At 51.2% G+C, this 16,741-nt stretch overlaps 1 protein-coding gene across 1 annotated transcript in view; it reads right to left on the bottom strand.

Annotated features, from left to right (window-relative positions):
* Positions 1-14,919, bottom strand: part of SCN4A (sodium voltage-gated channel alpha subunit 4) — a 34,598-nt gene extending 19,679 nt beyond the window's left edge. Inside the window, exons 1-14 of the mRNA XM_067312189.1 lie at positions 14,614-14,919; positions 14,118-14,236; positions 13,391-13,480; positions 12,525-12,653; positions 12,273-12,364; positions 10,342-10,620; positions 8,542-8,605; positions 8,088-8,229; positions 6,672-6,884; positions 4,469-4,630; positions 4,057-4,180; positions 2,950-3,188; positions 847-1,020; positions 176-532 (exon numbers count right to left, since the gene is read on the bottom strand). Coding sequence (XP_067168290.1) covers positions 176-532; positions 847-1,020; positions 2,950-3,188; positions 4,057-4,180; positions 4,469-4,630; positions 6,672-6,884; positions 8,088-8,229; positions 8,542-8,605; positions 10,342-10,620; positions 12,273-12,364; positions 12,525-12,653; positions 13,391-13,480; positions 14,118-14,236; positions 14,614-14,877 — 2,448 coding nt within the window. The 5' untranslated portion in view covers positions 14,878-14,919. The remainder of the gene's footprint in view (positions 1-175; positions 533-846; positions 1,021-2,949; positions 3,189-4,056; positions 4,181-4,468; positions 4,631-6,671; positions 6,885-8,087; positions 8,230-8,541; positions 8,606-10,341; positions 10,621-12,272; positions 12,365-12,524; positions 12,654-13,390; positions 13,481-14,117; positions 14,237-14,613) is intronic.
* Between the last annotated feature and the right edge of the window lie 1,822 nt (positions 14,920-16,741).

Below are 16,741 nucleotides of genomic sequence, written 5' to 3'. Positions count from 1 at the left end.
GCTCTGCTCCTATATGGCTCCCACAAGGTCCAGCCTATGGAAATAGCCCTGTAGATGAGCTAAGCTAGGCAGCGTGGAGAGAGAGGCAGAAGCTGAAGGTGATGTGTTCCCCTGTGACACACTCCGCCTTTGCCCCCCATTTCATTGGGTGCCCATCCCAGGCTCTGAGACTCACCACAAGGTTCCCGATGACCATGACCATCATGAAGACAATGAGGCACATAGTCTGGCCGGCCACCTCCATGCAGTCCCACATGGTCTCGATCCACTCCCCACAGAGGATGCGGAAGACAATGAGGAAGGAGTGGAAGAAGTCGTGCATGTGCCAGCGGGGCAGTGTGCAGTCAGCGGAGATCTTGCACACGCATTCCATGTAGCTCTTCCCGAAGAGCTGCATCCCCACCACAGCAAAGATGAAGACGATGATGGCCAGCACCAGTGTGAGGTTTCCCAGGGCGCCCACCGAGTTGCCAATGATCTTGATGAGCATATTCAGGGTGGGCCAGGACTTGGCGAGCTTGAAAACCCTCAACTGCAAGGAGAAAGGAAGCAAGGCATTCAGTTGCCTGGGGCTTTCCTTGCCACAAGGTGTCAGCAGGGCTGCGAGGCTGGGATTAGGTGTTCATACGGCTGTTGCGTTAGGACAGGAGGAACTAAACACTCGACTGCTCGGGAAAGGGAACACACCCCAGTGCTCCTAAACATCTACCTTGACTAGTGGCATTATCTTTTAACATAGGGCAAGCTGGTGACTGCCGCAGCCAGGGAGCTTGAAAGAGCTGTTCTCTACTCCAGTGGCAACCACATCTACAACCCTCATGCACAGCTTGGCCCCGCGGCACCTACCAGGCGGAAAGAGCGGAGCACAGACAGTCCCTGCACATTCGCCAGGCCCAGCTCCACCAGACTCAGCGTGACGATGAAGCTGTCGAAGATGTTCCAGCCCTGCTGGAAGTACTCATAGGGGTCCAGTGCAATGAGCTTCAGGACCATCTCTGCTGTGAAGATCCCTGTAAAGACCTGTGGGAAACAGCACCCCATCAGTCTGCATGAAAGCAAGCACTGAGCCTTGGCATGGGTGGCATGGTGGGTGGCAGCTTGCATTTTTAGGGTACTCCCAAAGCATCTCCTGCACCATGCAGCTGCAGCCCTGCCCACAGCTGAGAGCCCAGCATCGCTTGCAAGGCTGGGGTGGGAATATTCGTCACCGATCACTTCGGAAAAGACTTGGCAGAGGTGCATGCTGGCAGGGGGAAAGAAGCCTCACTGGCAAAGCAACCCCTTCAAATGACTGCTGAATCACAGGGGATTCCCAGCACTGGGAACTGGGCTCCTACTGGGCTGCCCTTGCCCACAAGGCCCTGGCACTACCCCGAGCCCTGTGATGCAAAAGCTGGTCCAGCTTTTACACATTACTATTTCCTGGGACTATAATGACACTGTGCATTATCACATTACTCCAGAGCAGGATCAGCTAAGTGACAATTAGCATCCTCAGTGCAATTGCACAGCACTTGCAGAGGGGGCATGACAACAAGTTTTGCACTGGGGGCAGATCGCACTGGGACGCGCAGGCCCCTGCCTTTGCCCTGCCAAGAGGAAAGGCTGAAGAAAGGCTTTAGTGCAGAGATACCAGGGGGTTGGTCCCCAACATCGCCCTTTGCGTGCCAGCCCATGAACGTCCCTTTTGCTGCTCCTACCAGCTGATCGGCACCTCAGTCCCTGCTCTCTTCACTGATTTTCTGAGCTGGGCAGTGGCTGGTGAGGCCTTCTTGGGTACAGGCGGGTGAGTGGGGAGAGACCATGGCAGGGATCAAGGAGAGCAGGAGAGCTGCTTCTCCTGCTCCTGGCTCAATCTAGCCCTTCCCAGCAAACCCCCCCAGTTCCCCCAGCCCGCTGGCTCCCCTGTGCTGGGCTCTGGGGTTCAGACACAGCCAGAGAATGCCACTGGCCTGGAGGAAAAGCCAGAGCCGTTTTTGCAGCGCGACTGTTCTTCGAGCAATAGCCGATTAATCCCCTTGTATTTCCTGAATGAAACCAGATACAAAGCAGCTATGTGCTGAGCATCATCCTGCCTGCCCATGGCTCGGGCCCCGGCATGTGTCACTCAAGCGCCTGTGTATAGAGAGGCCCCAGCAGGTGCTGGAAGCAGACAGAAGGCAGGGCAAGGTGGGAGGAGAGGAGGCAGCGAGCTCAGCCTCCGATGGAGCCCTCCTTTCCCTCCGCTGCCCCAGCCTCCAGGCTGCTCTTTCGGGCCTCACAGACTTGTCCAACTACCAGACTGCATCCAGCTAGAGTCATTTGCCATGAAAACCAAAGAGGAGCAGCCAGAGCAGACTGCTAAATATGCCCATGAAATCAGAACAGCCCAGATTTGCAGTGTTTTCACCCAGGAATGGGGAAAGCCCCCACCCCCTTTTTTTTTAATGCTGCTGGCACTGGTGCCTGCTACTCAGTGGGGACCTGGATGTTTCCAGCTTCTGAATGCTGGGGATTACTGAGAATTAGCCCCTGCTCTGCCACATGACCATGCAACACTGCAAGGACAGGATGCTATACTGTCAGCCAGGACTGGCAATGGCTCAGGCCTGACCCCAGGCTGGCTCAGGAAAGCTCTGCAAGGCCATGCCACGTATTGGCAATACTGGGACACACCAGGCGAGATGGGCATCTGCCCAGAAGCTGCAGCAGGAAGGAAGGAATGGATGATTGATCCCATCACCCACATCACCTCTGCTGATCTCTCTTGATCTCAGCCATTCTGAAGCCCGTCCTGTTGGAGGGATGCTGTGACCAACCCCCCCGAGCACTTTCTCAGCAGCCAGGAGGGGGCTTTTCAGGCATGCATGAGTGCTGCTCAGATGACACATGGGCACCACAGGGGATCTGTCCCCTGGGTGGATCGCGTGGCTGCAAATGGGGAAGGACAGGATGCATGTAGCTGCCTACCAGGTTCCCCACGGTCAGCACGTTCTCAAACTCCTCTGTCATGGGGTAGTGCTCCATGGCCATGAAGAGTGTATTGAGCACGATGCAGATGGTGATGCCCAGGTCCACGAAGGGGTCCATCACCACCAGCTTGACAAACCCTTTCAGCTTCAGCCACAAAGGGCAGCAGTTCCAGACCAGGAACGTGTGGGCAAATTTGTACCACCAAGGTGGGCACTTCTGGTGAGCTTCCTCCAGCTCTGAGGGCAGGAAGGAAAAATGACATCAATGTCTGGGCATCTCCTGTCCTCCCAAGGTGGGAGGAGCACCTGAACCCATCAGAAGGTACCTCTCCTGAGGTCCTGATCCAGCTCAGGACTATCTATGAATCTTATGTGGGGGTTGAATGGAGAACCCTGCTTGTGCTTGGGGCACAGTGGCCCTGTGAACCTGACCCTCCAAACCAAAGAGGAGTGGGAAGGCAGATCAGTCAGGGAACAGAGGCCCCACTTCTGCTGTCAGCACCAGGGCAGGGTTTGAGGTGTCCATGCCAAGACGAGATTGCGGGGATGGCCCAAGAGAACCATTCTGGTGTGGGATCTGCCTGAGGGTTTGTACCCCTTTCCCAGGAGGGCAGGGTAAATCCCTGGAGTGATGTGATTTAATCCCTGGAAAAAGCCCCATAGACAATGATGGTATTGTGCTGTTTTGCTTAGAAAGATCTTGCTCTGAAAAGTCACTCTCCGGCTTTCTTACTAAAGACAGTATTTGGGGCTGGAAAGCCAGTTATTGCTGAGCCTATGGTACATTTTGCTTAAGTTAAGACAGGAGCTTGAGAGGCCATTTGGGCAGCTCGCAGTTGACTCCGGAGACCACGGCAGTCCATTGCAATCCTACTCATTCGAATGAGATATTGTAGTATTGCGCCTCCAGGCTTCACCCTACCAAGCTGGGACAAAAAGCCCTGCTTGAGCAACACTGCAGCACACTGATCCCATACAGAGACCCTGGGGCCAACCCGTAGCACCAGGCAGGAGATTTGGGACAGCCTGTATCACTGGCCTGTGCTAAGCACCTGGAGCCCAGCTGGGCTGAAATGGCCCTCACCTGGGTTGAGGGAGAACATACCTTCCACAGCATTGGAGATGACACTGATTGCGCTTCCCACTCTTTTCTCAAGGCCTGGCCCATCTTGGCTGCCCACAGCAAGGTGGTTGTGGTCCGATTTCTCCGCTTCATTGGCAGGATTGAACTGGAAGGAGAGGAGGCCACAGTGGATGAACACAGAGTGCTGGAGACTAATGTGCTTAAAGATACAACAGGGAAAAAAAAAAAAGAAAAGAAAAAAGGGAGGGGGGACATGGTTCAAAGATATGGGATGTAATGTGGGAGCTACAGGTGGGCTGCAAGGCACCTCTGACTGGTTTGGAGGACCGTGCTGGGTTGCGGCAATTTGAATCACGGCAGCCTGTCCCTCTGCCAGGGTATGTCAGGGTGGGCACGCTCAAGGGAAGGCAATGACACAGAGCCAAGCACATACATCAATCACTGTAGCAGATCGCTCCAGCATGACCTTGGGGACCACTTGCCCATTGCAGTCTTTGGCCTTGTCCTGGTCACTATTCAGGCCTTGGTCAGAGTCAGTTTTCTTCACCGCTGTGCTGTTGCGCAGGGAACTGCTGCTGAACCGCCTGTCCTGCAACTGCATCAAACCACATCTCCATCACCCGAATGTCCGCAGCACGTTGGGACCTTCCCGCAATAGTTATGGGTGATCAGGCTAAGGAGGGACTGAACTGAGCCTTGTAACCTCTTCAGGCAGGACTTTGTGACGCTGAAGTCAGCCCCCGCAATGCTGCTGCAGGATCTGGGCAAAGGTGAGCTCGGAGGCAATCATGGACCCACACAAACAGCAACAGCAGGGAGGAACAACTACTGCCAGTGGCTAAACAATGAGTGTGAATTTGCAAGTCATTCCTTTTCACTTGCCCACCCTACCATACAAAGCTTTCTGCACAGCAGCAACATTAATCTATTCAGGTTTGGTCAGGGTGAAGGATAGAACTGTACAAAATCTCTGATTTGTTTTGCAGGAAGTTTTAATCTGTAGCAGGATAGAGCTTTCAATATAGGGTATTATTTAAAAAAAAAAAGTTAAAGGAGCCTCTTATTTAATATCATTGGAAACATTTCATCTTACTTTTAAAAATCAAAGTATCACTTTTTGTATGACCCTGACTGCAATCATGGTTGGCTTTGCAAGTGCTAATCAGCAATTGCTAATGGTGCTGCAGTGGAGCAGGAACCTCTTTGGGTCTCCTGCCTGGGGAGTGTTTGGGGCTTTGCACCCACACTTCGGCACACTCCTGGAGCCAGGACCACAAATGGCTCAGATACAATGGGATTTTCCTACTCAGTCCCTGGATATTAAATAGATGTATGCCTATTTCTCATAGCTGCTTTGCCTGTGCCCTCAGCCCTATTCTCTCTGACTCTTCTCCACTTCTGTAAGCAACAATAAATGAAAATCACTCCTTAATAAAGCCTCTGGGCAACTCACTGGTTAATTTGTTCAGGGAACAAACGGCACCAGATTGATACCCAGGTCCAGAGTCGCCATCCCTCGGGCAGGACCTGCTCAGACCCATTCTACAAACAGAAATGGTCAGATAAGAGCAAAAGCCACTTCCCTGGAGGATGTTGTGGCTGGACACAGATAAGCAATGAGAGATAGAGGCTGTAGAGGGAGGAAAATACTATTTTGCATCTCTCTTTACAAGTGAGGAAGCTGGTCTTTTGCCCAGACTAACAATTAGTTTTGCAGGGATGTCTCCAGGGAATGCTGCTGACATAGGCCAAAATGATGATTAGAGCATATTAAAAGTGGCCAAGCAGCAGCATCAGACATTAGAGGAGCTTTTACCACATTTTTATAGGTTTATTGTGCTGAGGAGAGAATCCCAAGGACTGGAAAGAGCCAAAGAAAACATCCCAGGACTGCAATGGAGCAAATAGGTGAAGATCGGGCAGCTTCAGAGACCTCCCACTCTGATGCCAACTGTGTGAAATATCAGTGCAAACTCTCTGAAGCATCAGACATGTGCATTTGCGCATGTGCTGGGGGAGAGCAGTGAGGCCAGACCCTGGCAAGCACAGACGAGAGTCATGCCTCTGCTCTGAAAGAGTGCAAGGATGCAGGAACCTCCCTGGGTCTCAAGTCCTCTATTACATCTCCAGTGGCGGCCAAACACAAATGATTTGCTAATTCATTTAACTTTGCTGCAACTGCCCTAACTTCCTTAAGTGCTCCTTTTCACCCTGATTATAATCTGCCTGCACAGGCTCTCTGTCAGGCTCCCTGCTCTTGATGTGACGCACAAAGATGTGTTATTAGTTCTCTGGCTTTTTATGTGTTGTTGTTCACCTCCTCCTTTCATCTGCCTGAGTAATACTTATCTGCACTATACCCATCTACCACCTCTTGGTGCTCCCTGTGTTGGTCTTTGGAGAGGAGTTGGGGAAATTAAATCTTTTCAGCCTTTAATGTCTTAACTTTTGGATTCAGATGGTGACTCAGAAAATAGTTATTCACCTCATTCTTATCTTTTCTTATTATGGAGCAAGCAGGGCTTATTCTTGGGTTTTACAGAAATAGATACACCACACTTGTCACTGTCTCCTTCCTTCTCCCTACCTATTCCTAAGCCACAGGCTTCACTGTGGCCTCCATGTATCCCACCAACCTGTTTCTCTTGCTCCTCCTGATGTTTTTTCAGCTGTTCCATGAGCTGCTGGAATTCTTCCTCTTTCTGCTGTGCTTCCAGCATTGTAGCATCATTTTGTTCTGCATAGGCCATAGCCACCACCGCAAGGATGAGGTTGATTAGGTAGAAGGAACCAAGAAATATAACCACTACAAAGAAGATCATGTACGTTTTCCCAGCTGCACGCAGTGTCTGTGGAAAGAAGGCGGCATGGGATATCACGCCATGTTGGGACCCTGGCCTGTTCACTCTCTCAATGCTACCCCACCTCAGTGACTCTTGCAACAAAAGGTCTGGCCTTGGGTTAGGGCACTTACCCGTTCATGGTAGGAAATACAACATTTTGTTCCCATCTCCCCTGAGTGCTGGGAGACAGCAGTGAGGCCAGATGCTGGCAAGCATGGTTGAGAGTCACACCTCTGCTCTGAAACAGTACAAGATACAGGGACCTCTGTGGTTGAGACTCCTGGTCTCTCAAGTCCTCTATTCTGTCTCCAACGGTGGCCAAGAAAGGCTGATCATCTCCTACTTGCCCATTCTACAGTCCATGGCATTCTGCTGGGAATGGTGTTAAAGAGGCCAAAAATCTCAGCAAACCCAGCCACTCTGCTCTGTGTTATCTGTTAATCCAAGGGCTGCAAATCCTTGATTTGGATGGGGGTTGATATCCCATCACAGACTCGCATTGCTGTAATGGGAGGCAGATGATGTGTCGCAGCACCTGCCTGCAGAGGTCTTACCCTTGGGCCAAGGGCAGTCCTTTTCTAACTCTGGATCTGGGCACAATCACTTTCCAAAGGTCACATGGAACCCAGAGAACTGATTCCAGCCTTCTGAAAGACTTGTTTTTCTTAGTTATCTTTTAGCTAACTAGTCCCCAGACTCAGGAATGGCATTCATTTGGCTAGAGGACAGCCAGGACTTCATGATGTCTGCGACTTCTCTAGTGGTTGACTCAATCCAGGAGACAAATGTCCTGTTTTTCCCCTTTTGGGGGAGCCCTCCCTTAGCTCAGACCAGTACTAGATACTGCTGTAAATTCCTGATTTGCATGGCACAATTGACAACACCACTGAAGCATACCCAGTCTTTGCCCTTGAAAAAAAATTGCACAGGCTGGGGAGATGCACGGGACTGTGTCCCCATTGCTCCCGATCCTGGTTACATCCATAAATCACAGGACAAGGTCCCACACATTTCCAGTCAAGGGACAATAGGTACTTTCTACCCATCCTAGACTGGGAGCTGCGTTGAAACTTCAAGAGCATTTGGGCAAAAATAAAACACCAGCAATGGTTGATCCTCAGACCCCTGCACAGCTATGAGGGACATCTAATGGCTGGAAGCAATGCAGCTGCCCCAGGGATCCCTGGCCCCAGGAATGAGCATGCCTACCAGCTGGAAGAGGTTCTCCCAGAAGTCCTGTGTCATGAGGCGGAAGAGAGAAAGGAAAGCCCAGCTGAAGGTGTCGTAACTGGTGTAGCCATAGTTCGGGTTCCTCCCTGCTTTAATGCACTCGTATCCTTCAGGGCACTTCCTGTCAAAGGAGCGTGAGGGCAGCAGGTGTGAGTCTGTGTTTTTGCCCTGTATGCACCCCAACAGTCCCAAGAGCAACCCCAGGAAAGTGCTTCACCCGCAGAGACAGTGAGATGTTTTACCAGAAACCCTCTGGGCTGATACAACTGGGATTCACACCAAGAGCCCACGGCCCTCTGGGCTCCCACCATCCATTCCCAGCCGCAGGCCTGTGCTTTGCTAAGTGTGAGCAGTCCCACAGGCTGCACGGGCTGCCTTCTCCCTCCCAGAGGAACTTCAGGAAAACTCGGCCGCCAGCACAATCTCCACTCACCCGGCATCACTGCTGTTACCGCAGAGCAGGGCATCAAGTGCTCCCTCCAGAAAGTAGAAGTTTGCTGTGCAGTTGGGAAAAGAGCAAGACATGAAAGTTGCAGGCATCGATTTCCAAATTCTTGGCAGCTCCTCACTGTCAAGCATATTCTCCTGAATCCCAGCTTTGGGTTCAGTGCTATCTCCTCTCCGCTGACTTTGCTGTTTGGATTGCACTGCTTGGCACCAGCTCAGCTAGATCTCATGGCTTTATTTCACCTACCCAACTGGATGGCTCCCAAGCCCACAAAGAGCTTTGGAAATGGCCAAGTGGTCAGGATCAGGCCTCCTGGGAAGTTGTATTAACATGTGGTCTGTTACCAGCACAAACATTCATGGAAGTGAATGAAGGCACTGGGAATGCCAATGAGGCGGGCTCAGGTGAGCAGCTGCTGGGATCTCTGCCCTCTCCTATAAACCAGGGCCAACATGTTTTGCTGAGAAGGCATACAAAATAGAGGGGCATTTCTAGTGGGCACTGGGTGCATGTAAGCTGCAGGGGTCCCCAAAAAGCCTGGGAAAATAGCCTACTACTGCTCTGTGGCCATTGCCTTTCTCTTGCTGCTCCCATTCCCATTCCAGCCAGCTCCTTCCTAGTGGAAAAATCACTCAGAAAGGCAAGACCAGAAGTCCTTAAAGCTCATCTTTACAGCTCAAGCACAGACAACAACTGATCCAGAGCCATGGGAGGTGCCAAGAAGTGTCACTGTGGGTCACCTGCCCCCAGGGACATATGGATCAGTATCTGGAGACACCCATCCCCAGCAGAACACAGAGGGCAGCTCAATGCCCCTTTTGGGCATCACCTAGTTCAACGTTTTCAGGAGCCACATGTTTCACAGGAATTTCTGGAGCTCCTTGGGGCATCCCAGGCTGTGCCTGCGTTCCTGCCACCTGGCTGTTGTTTAATCTACACGGGATCATCGAAGAGCTGTCCCACTTATGAAACTACAAGCAATATGCATTGGCCTGGCCCAAAGATCTGCTAACTTGAACACATGGCCACAACATGCTGTTGCTATTTGCACTGCATTCATTGCATCCTATAAATTGAATTTGCATCCCTACATAGAAACTTTCCTGTAATTAATCTCAGAGCTACTTATACAGTTGGGTAAAGCAGCTAAGCTGTAACCTGACCTTCTGTTGAGTTCTGCTGAGTGCCCTAAACAAGATGTGAAACATCCATGCAGAGCACAGCCCACTGCTACGTCGCTCTGCAAGCAGAAATCAGTCCCCCAGGACTGCCTAGCAGCACTTTGGCTTGGTGCAGAAATGTGTCAGGGCTGCCAAAGCCTCTGAGGGTGACAGCATTTGGAGAACATCCCTGGAGCACATCTTGCTATAGGCAAAATTTCTGCCTTTGATCTGTGACCCCGTGTGGGTTTTCCCAAATAATTTATTTTCTAGCATAATGTCCATTTTCAGCAGACCGATTCAGCACAGCCTAGCACACAGGTACCCTCCATACAGCCCTGCACATCTGCACAGGGAAACCTTTCTGGAAGAGTTTAGCACCCTCAGGGAACTCAACTTTCCCTGACAAGGGGTATTTGATCCCATCTGTCCATCCTGTGAGCATGCACAACCTGTTTCACCCACTAGTCACATCTCCCTGCAAAGCCCAAATACTGTTGAAGCACCTTGGCAGAAAGGTCTGCATGAGCAAACCATCTTGGTTAGACACGGAGGAAGAACAGGGTAAACTGAAGAGCAAACCAGGGTAATCAGTCAATGAAGAGGGGGATCTGTAAGCGTTTACCTTCATCGTTGAGGTAGGCCTCAAAATCAAAGGTGCTGTTGGTGGTGAGGTTGCCATAGAGCGTTGCGTTGGCCCACGTGTCGTTGCCCAGCTCCATGAAGTCCCCTGGCAGCGTGTCGTTGAGGGGGGGTGGCCACCGCACACACTTGTTCCGAAGGTTCCCCATGAACAGCTGGAGGCCAATTAGGGCAAACACGCTCAGACAGAAGACAGTGAGGATCATGACATCCGAGAGCTTCTTCACCGACTGGATCAGTGCCCCAACGATTGTTTTCAGCCCTAGGGGAGAAGGTGTTGTTACTGAGCTAATCACGGCGAACCTGCTATGTCCTTCCCCAAAGGTGGCTGGACCGGGGAGGACCACATGGTGCTAGAGAAGATCACCATATCCACCCCATGGGTCCAGACTCCACGCTCTGCCCTGTGTTAGTCCCTGCTTGCCCCTGTCTGCCCCACACTTTGCTGGGCAGGGTAAATCCTTCTCCAAAAACAGTCTCCCTTGGACAAATACTATCCAAGCCTCCTCAGGCCAGAAACAATCTGGACTTCACAATTCAGACTATCTTAACCTGGCAGCTTCAATTCCTTTTGGTTTTACTTTTTTGCCGAACTCTTCAATTTGCCTTTTTTGGCCCAAACCACCAGGACCGGGTGCTTTGCTGTGGCACACAGAAAAGTTGTCAGCCCAACTAGAAGAGGCTGAACGCTGCTCTCTGAGCTCTGGCCGCAGAAAAGCTGCCCTGCTCCAAACCCCCACATGCTGCTCTCCAGCAAGCGGTTGGGAGCCCAGCTGGCCCCTCCAGTCTGGCCTAATTCCTTCTGAGCAAAGGTGACAGAAGTGACAGTTTGCATTAAGCTCTGGGATTAAGTCTTTCTCTCACCCAGCACCGTAGTTTCCTGCCGCAGACAATGTCTGGGAAGAGGTTGGCATGCAGATCCTCAACGGGCCTTTGATGTGGAGATTTTTATTACTGTCGCCTTAGTCCAAATGAATGATGGGTGAAGCTGGGACATTCAGGGACTGATTTTAAAGCAGCTCTGAGCATAGAGCTTTCTCGTATGGAGACATCTCTCCAAATACGCATGATTTTTAGCCCTGTCATCATGCCAATTTTTTTTTCCCCCCCCAACTATTTAGGTAAAACCCTGTTCTCCAAGGGCTTGTCTATGTTGGGAAACTGCTTAGGACAACCGTTCTAAAATGGCTTATTTTTGCAATAGCTATTTCTGCATAGCCTCTTGGGTGGACATCATTCCAGAAATAAGAGTCCAGTGATTAAGCAGCTTACTTTTTTTTCCTAAACACAATTTTTAGCCTGTTTGACTGAGGTGAAAAAACAAACCCTAAAGATTTGGAAGCTGAAGGAACACAAAATGAACCAGAATGTATTCACCGCAATAAACTATTGCTTGTGGTCTAGTTTTGTGCCTGTTCAGGGGTCTGGCATCTCATTTCTATCAGTTTGAGTGAGGTGTTATCGAAATGGGGTGATGTTAAACACTTATCACTTTGCACTTGCCCCAGTACCCATTGAATACCTAAAACTTGGCATCAAAGCAGTCAGCAGTGGGGACACAACAAAATTCAGGGCTCCGCAGGCTAGGCAAAGCGTATTAGGATCTTGTTAATCAAGCCTACAAAACCTCATGTTAGAGCGAATGCACTTGACGCATCTCCAAGGAGCCCTAAAAACACCACGTCCAGCTTGTCAGAGGCCTTCCCCAGTTGCAGCTAATTTAAATGTATAAAATCAGCTGGATCTGACCCAAAAGCTGAATTATTAGTTGGAAAATGCTTTAAAGTGATCAAATACTTTTTTTTTTTTTCTTAGAATTGTCAAAAGGAAAAAAAAGAATTGCTTTAGCCACAGGAAAACCTGAGCTCAAGGAAAGGGAAAACTTGGGAAGGAGACACTTTCTGAGACTCCTACCTGGAATTACTGTGATAGTTTTCAGGGCGCGGAGGACACGGAACGTCCTGAGAGCCGAGATGTTGCCCAGGTCCACGAACTCTGTGATGTAGCTGTGGGACAGGAGAGGAGGGGGCATCAGGCAGGCAGAGGCTCTGCCCATGCACCCGCCTGCCCGTTTTCCAGCCATCCTCCCCCAAGTCCCCTTTTGAGACAAGGTGGCAAAGCCAGAGCTTGGCAGCCTGGCCTCCCCCTCCATTCCAACGAACTCACGCCATGGAGATGACCATGAAGTCCAGCCAATTCCACGGATCACGCAGGAATGTAAAGTTGTCAATGCAGAAGCCTCTTGACAGTATCTTGATGAGGGACTCGAAGGTATATATTCCAGTGAAGGTGTATCTAAAATGGGAACAGTGACTCAAAGAGGAAGACAGGATGCTTGTCTGGGTCCAGGGGTCAGCTCAGGACAAAATCCGGGTGCCATGAGGCTTTGTCAGCCCCTGCCCGCAGCCAGTGACAGCAAGGCTGTCTTGGGGAGCAAGCTTGGCAGCTCACTGGATTCCTGAGGTGCTTTGCCATCATGGGGAGGTTTTCAGCTAAGCTCAGCTTGCGAGGGAAGTTGAGACATCTTAAGCTGTCACCCCTTTGGTAGGACTATTCTGCAGCCTCTGGGCTGTGCTGACATCCCAACAGTGCCAACTTCTCTGTAAAACCCCATGGAAGCCCAGTTGTGCAGAGCCACAGCAGAAATCTCTGCATTTTCCTCCTTCTAGCTGTGGCAGGCTGTCCACGCTCCCTGAAGGGGTGGATCTGCCCAGCCTCCCAAACCATCACCGCTGACCCAGCCCAACCTGCTCAGCAGCAGTCTCCTGCCACGGGGGTCTTTGGACCCCACAGGACTTGTGGCGGCTCCAAAACACCCCCGCTCTTTGCAAAGCCTGAAGCAGAGTGCAGATGTCCCTTCTGAGATCACAAGGGCCACCAGCATCTTCAAATAACACTTTTCCTCCTCCCACGAGTGCCTGGTTCCCAACGCTTCTACCTCAGCCTTGGTCCTGTCTCTCCACCGCCTGAGGAGGACCCAAGCTGGGATGTTCCCCTGCAGAGAGGAGACGTCGCGGAATACAGGGACTTACTCCACGTTCTTGGACCATGCCGGGGGGTTGCTCAGTGTCATAAACACACAGTTGGTTAAAATTGTGATCATGATGAACATGCTGAATAATTTAAAACTTGGTCAAGGAGAAATGCTGTGGCTGTGGCATTGGTTGCACCTGCTGAAGGGCATGTGAGGGTGTGAAGCTGAGAACCCTGCTCCTCCTGGAGCAGGGCAGAGGGCTACATCCCTCTTGTCCTGGCTCCCACCTTGTTCTCATGCCCTAGTTTGCTCCTCCTATGAGTGTCTCCTGACTAGGTCCCATGCTTACGCTCTTCCCTTAGTCCCCCTGCTCCTACAATGCTGTTCAGGGCCTTGCCTTCCCTTTCATCTCCCTTCTCCACCTCCACAGTGCTGGATCAGCCTCCATTCTGAACCCCGTGCTCCTTCCTCTCCATCATTCCGGAACACAGCTCCCACCACTATCAACAGGACACTCTGCCATAATCACCTCTTCTTTTTCCTTTTGTCTCCAACCTCCTGGCCCCCAAACCTCTGCTGCCACCCACAGCTCTGTCGGGATCACCTCCCACTCATCCTAGCCCCCTTTTTTGCTCCTGGCTGGCCCAGAAGATTTCCCTCTCACACCATCAGCAAACACCTATCTCAGTCCTTTCCCAGCCATGTTTACAGTCTGCGCATCAGGTTTTGACGTGGCAATGGAGCAGCATCTCAGGGGAGACAGCTGCTCTCCTCAGCAAGGATATGAGTGTATAAGCACTTTGATGGCTCCTCTCCGGATGGGGTTGAAGGGTCCCAGCAGGTAGAGGGCAGGGGTTGCAGAGAACCGGAAGATGGACTTGCCTTTATTGAGGACTATAAACGTCTGCAGAGAAAAGAGGAGGCAGGTTTGCTAGCCCTTCTGCACACCACGAAAACGCTCACCAGTCAAATGCTGCACTTAGAGCTGACCCCTTTATATGCATTTTGGGTTTCAAAAGACTTGGGGCTTTTGTCAAGGAAGGAGCAGATGATGAGCTTTCAGAAGGCCAAGTTCACTGCCAGGATCTGTGTGGCCAGGCACCACCACGCAGATGGCTCTGGTTCAGGGGAGAAGCCACCAGAGCAACTCAGGGCCATGGCTGAAAGCTGGCTCAGCAAGAAGGGCTCAGGTGAGACCCCAGGGTGAGGGGAGGAAGGGAGGGGTCTGTGCTTTAGCCTTTTTTGGGGACACTCACAATTATCATCAACTCTGCCTCTTACCTTCTTATCCTTGTAGAAAGGGTCCAAGTCCTCCAGAGGCATCCCAATGAGCTCCAAGGGGGGATCACCATAGATGAACGGCAGGTTTTTCCCGGCTTCCAGGTCACTGCTGGGCTTGAGCTCCTCTTCCTCGGGCAGCTCCACATGCTGCTGCTTTATCTTGAGCGCCTCTGCCTCAGCAATGCGCTGCTCGATGGCAGCCAGTGACTCGGGGGTGAACGGGCGGAGGTGCTCGGGGCCTGGGATGTGTGGCAGGCCAGCCATGTTCTCATTCTGCTCTCAGGACGCCTGCACCCAGCCTGCTGGGGAGAGGGAAGCTCAGGCGGCAAGGGGGAAATGCAGGCCCGTTTGCACATTATGCTGTTATTGTTAATTAAAAGCTCAGGACTTGAAGCCAGGTGATGGCAGAAACTCAGCATGCTTTTGCTAGCAGCTTTATTTTGGCAACCAGCTCCAGAAATATTGGATTTGCAAGTGGCATTGCTATTCCTCTAGAGAAATGGATCACATGATGATGGGGGACCCCATCTGCTGCTTCCCTTCCCAGACCCTCATTCAGCCTCCGATCAGAAAGCACCATCCTATCGGATTTTTTCCAGGACACAGCATGAGCTGAGCAGCTGGGGTCTTTGACACCAGCTGAGTGTCTTCATAAGAGCAACTTTATAATCTAGATAAGAGTTCTCCAACAAAAGCAAACATCTTCATCTGTGGCACTGATCCAGCTGTCCCCCCTTGTGCAACATGCTGCAGTGCATCCTTAGCTGCCTTCTCATGCGCAAGCAACGGGTACTGCTCAATGTAAAAGGCTCCTTGGCAAGAGGAGCTTGCCACCCCACTGTGCCTACAGAGCCAGAAGCACTAGAAGGAAGAAGGTGTTACAGCACCCATCATCTCGGTTAAGTGGAAAACCCCCTCTTTTGCTGGCAAAGCACATTAACAGTCCTGCTGGTCTGTATGTTAACAGTCCAAACCACAAGAAACATCAGCAAACCTGTGCTGTGTGGTGTCAGTGCAGGGAGCTCTGCTTCTCAATGGCATTGCAGCAGAGCCAGGACAAGGTCCTGCCGCATGCAAGGTGCACTCCAGACAAGAAGCAAGGACATTTCCACACTGCACTCCCCAACATGTATCAAACACTCCCCTCATCACACCTACCAGATAGGTGTGGTAGGAAAGACTAAGAACATTTTGGAAGAGAGCAAACATCTCCACACGCCACTGCAACTAGGCATTTATTTATATAGACAGGTCCCCTTTTGGTCTGTGGTACCATGCCCTGCGGGTGCTTTTCATGGTTTTTCCAGGGTATTGCACACCGGACCCTGTGGGTCAGGGCATCCACTCCCAACCATAGGGAATGTGAGTAACTTGCAGTCTGACTGATGGCTCTGCTCACCCTCCTCCTAGAGGCAGAGGAAGGGGTTAAAGTCTTATCTCAGGCCAAGAAACAAGTCACTGGCAGTGCTGGTATGTTCTAACCTTAAGATGAGAACAACTCTCCAGACCTGAGTAGGATGGACCATTTGAGAGAGAGAATGGTGGCTTCAGTCACCAGGCAAATAACAGAAAGGGTTGGGAGAGAGCAAAGCAGGAAAAAGATGGACAATGGCATGGAGAGGAACAAGCTGACATACTCAGAAGCAGGGCTGAAATGCCTGAAAAAGGTTTCCTAGAGACCAAAAAGGTCCTTGCTTTGTGGCATCTCAACCCAGCTTCGCCTTCATGTCTGACTCAAACACCAGCTTGTTTCAGCAGTGAACCCTTCCCCAAAGAGTCAGGTCTGCTACTGGGATCAGGCCAACCTCACTGATGGGGTTGTGGCAGCACAGGAACTGACTGTTCCTCAGGGGCCAAGGAGCTAGAGATGCCTGGCTATAGACCTTGGAAAAATGCTAGAATGGGCAAAGGGAAATACTGTTTCATGAAGCAGTTCAACCACAGCAGTAGGAAGCAAAGAGATAGGTTTAGAATTGCATCTTTAAGGCTAAGGCACAGGGTGAAGATGGGAGTGAGAAACCCCCCCAGTGCTTTCACTCTGGTCTCTGAAGGAAAACAGCCCCAGGACGCAACAGCAATTAAGGATCTTCTGCAATTTCCCCATGGCCATCACATCCTCTTGTGAAAC

Source organism: Apteryx mantelli, chromosome 28 (genome assembly GCF_036417845.1).
Source record: "Apteryx mantelli isolate bAptMan1 chromosome 28, bAptMan1.hap1, whole genome shotgun sequence".
NCBI classification, from domain to species: domain Eukaryota; kingdom Metazoa; phylum Chordata; class Aves; order Apterygiformes; family Apterygidae; genus Apteryx; species Apteryx mantelli.
The sequence above is the reverse complement of the archived record's forward strand: the minus strand, read 5'-3'. Positions and strand labels throughout refer to the sequence as shown.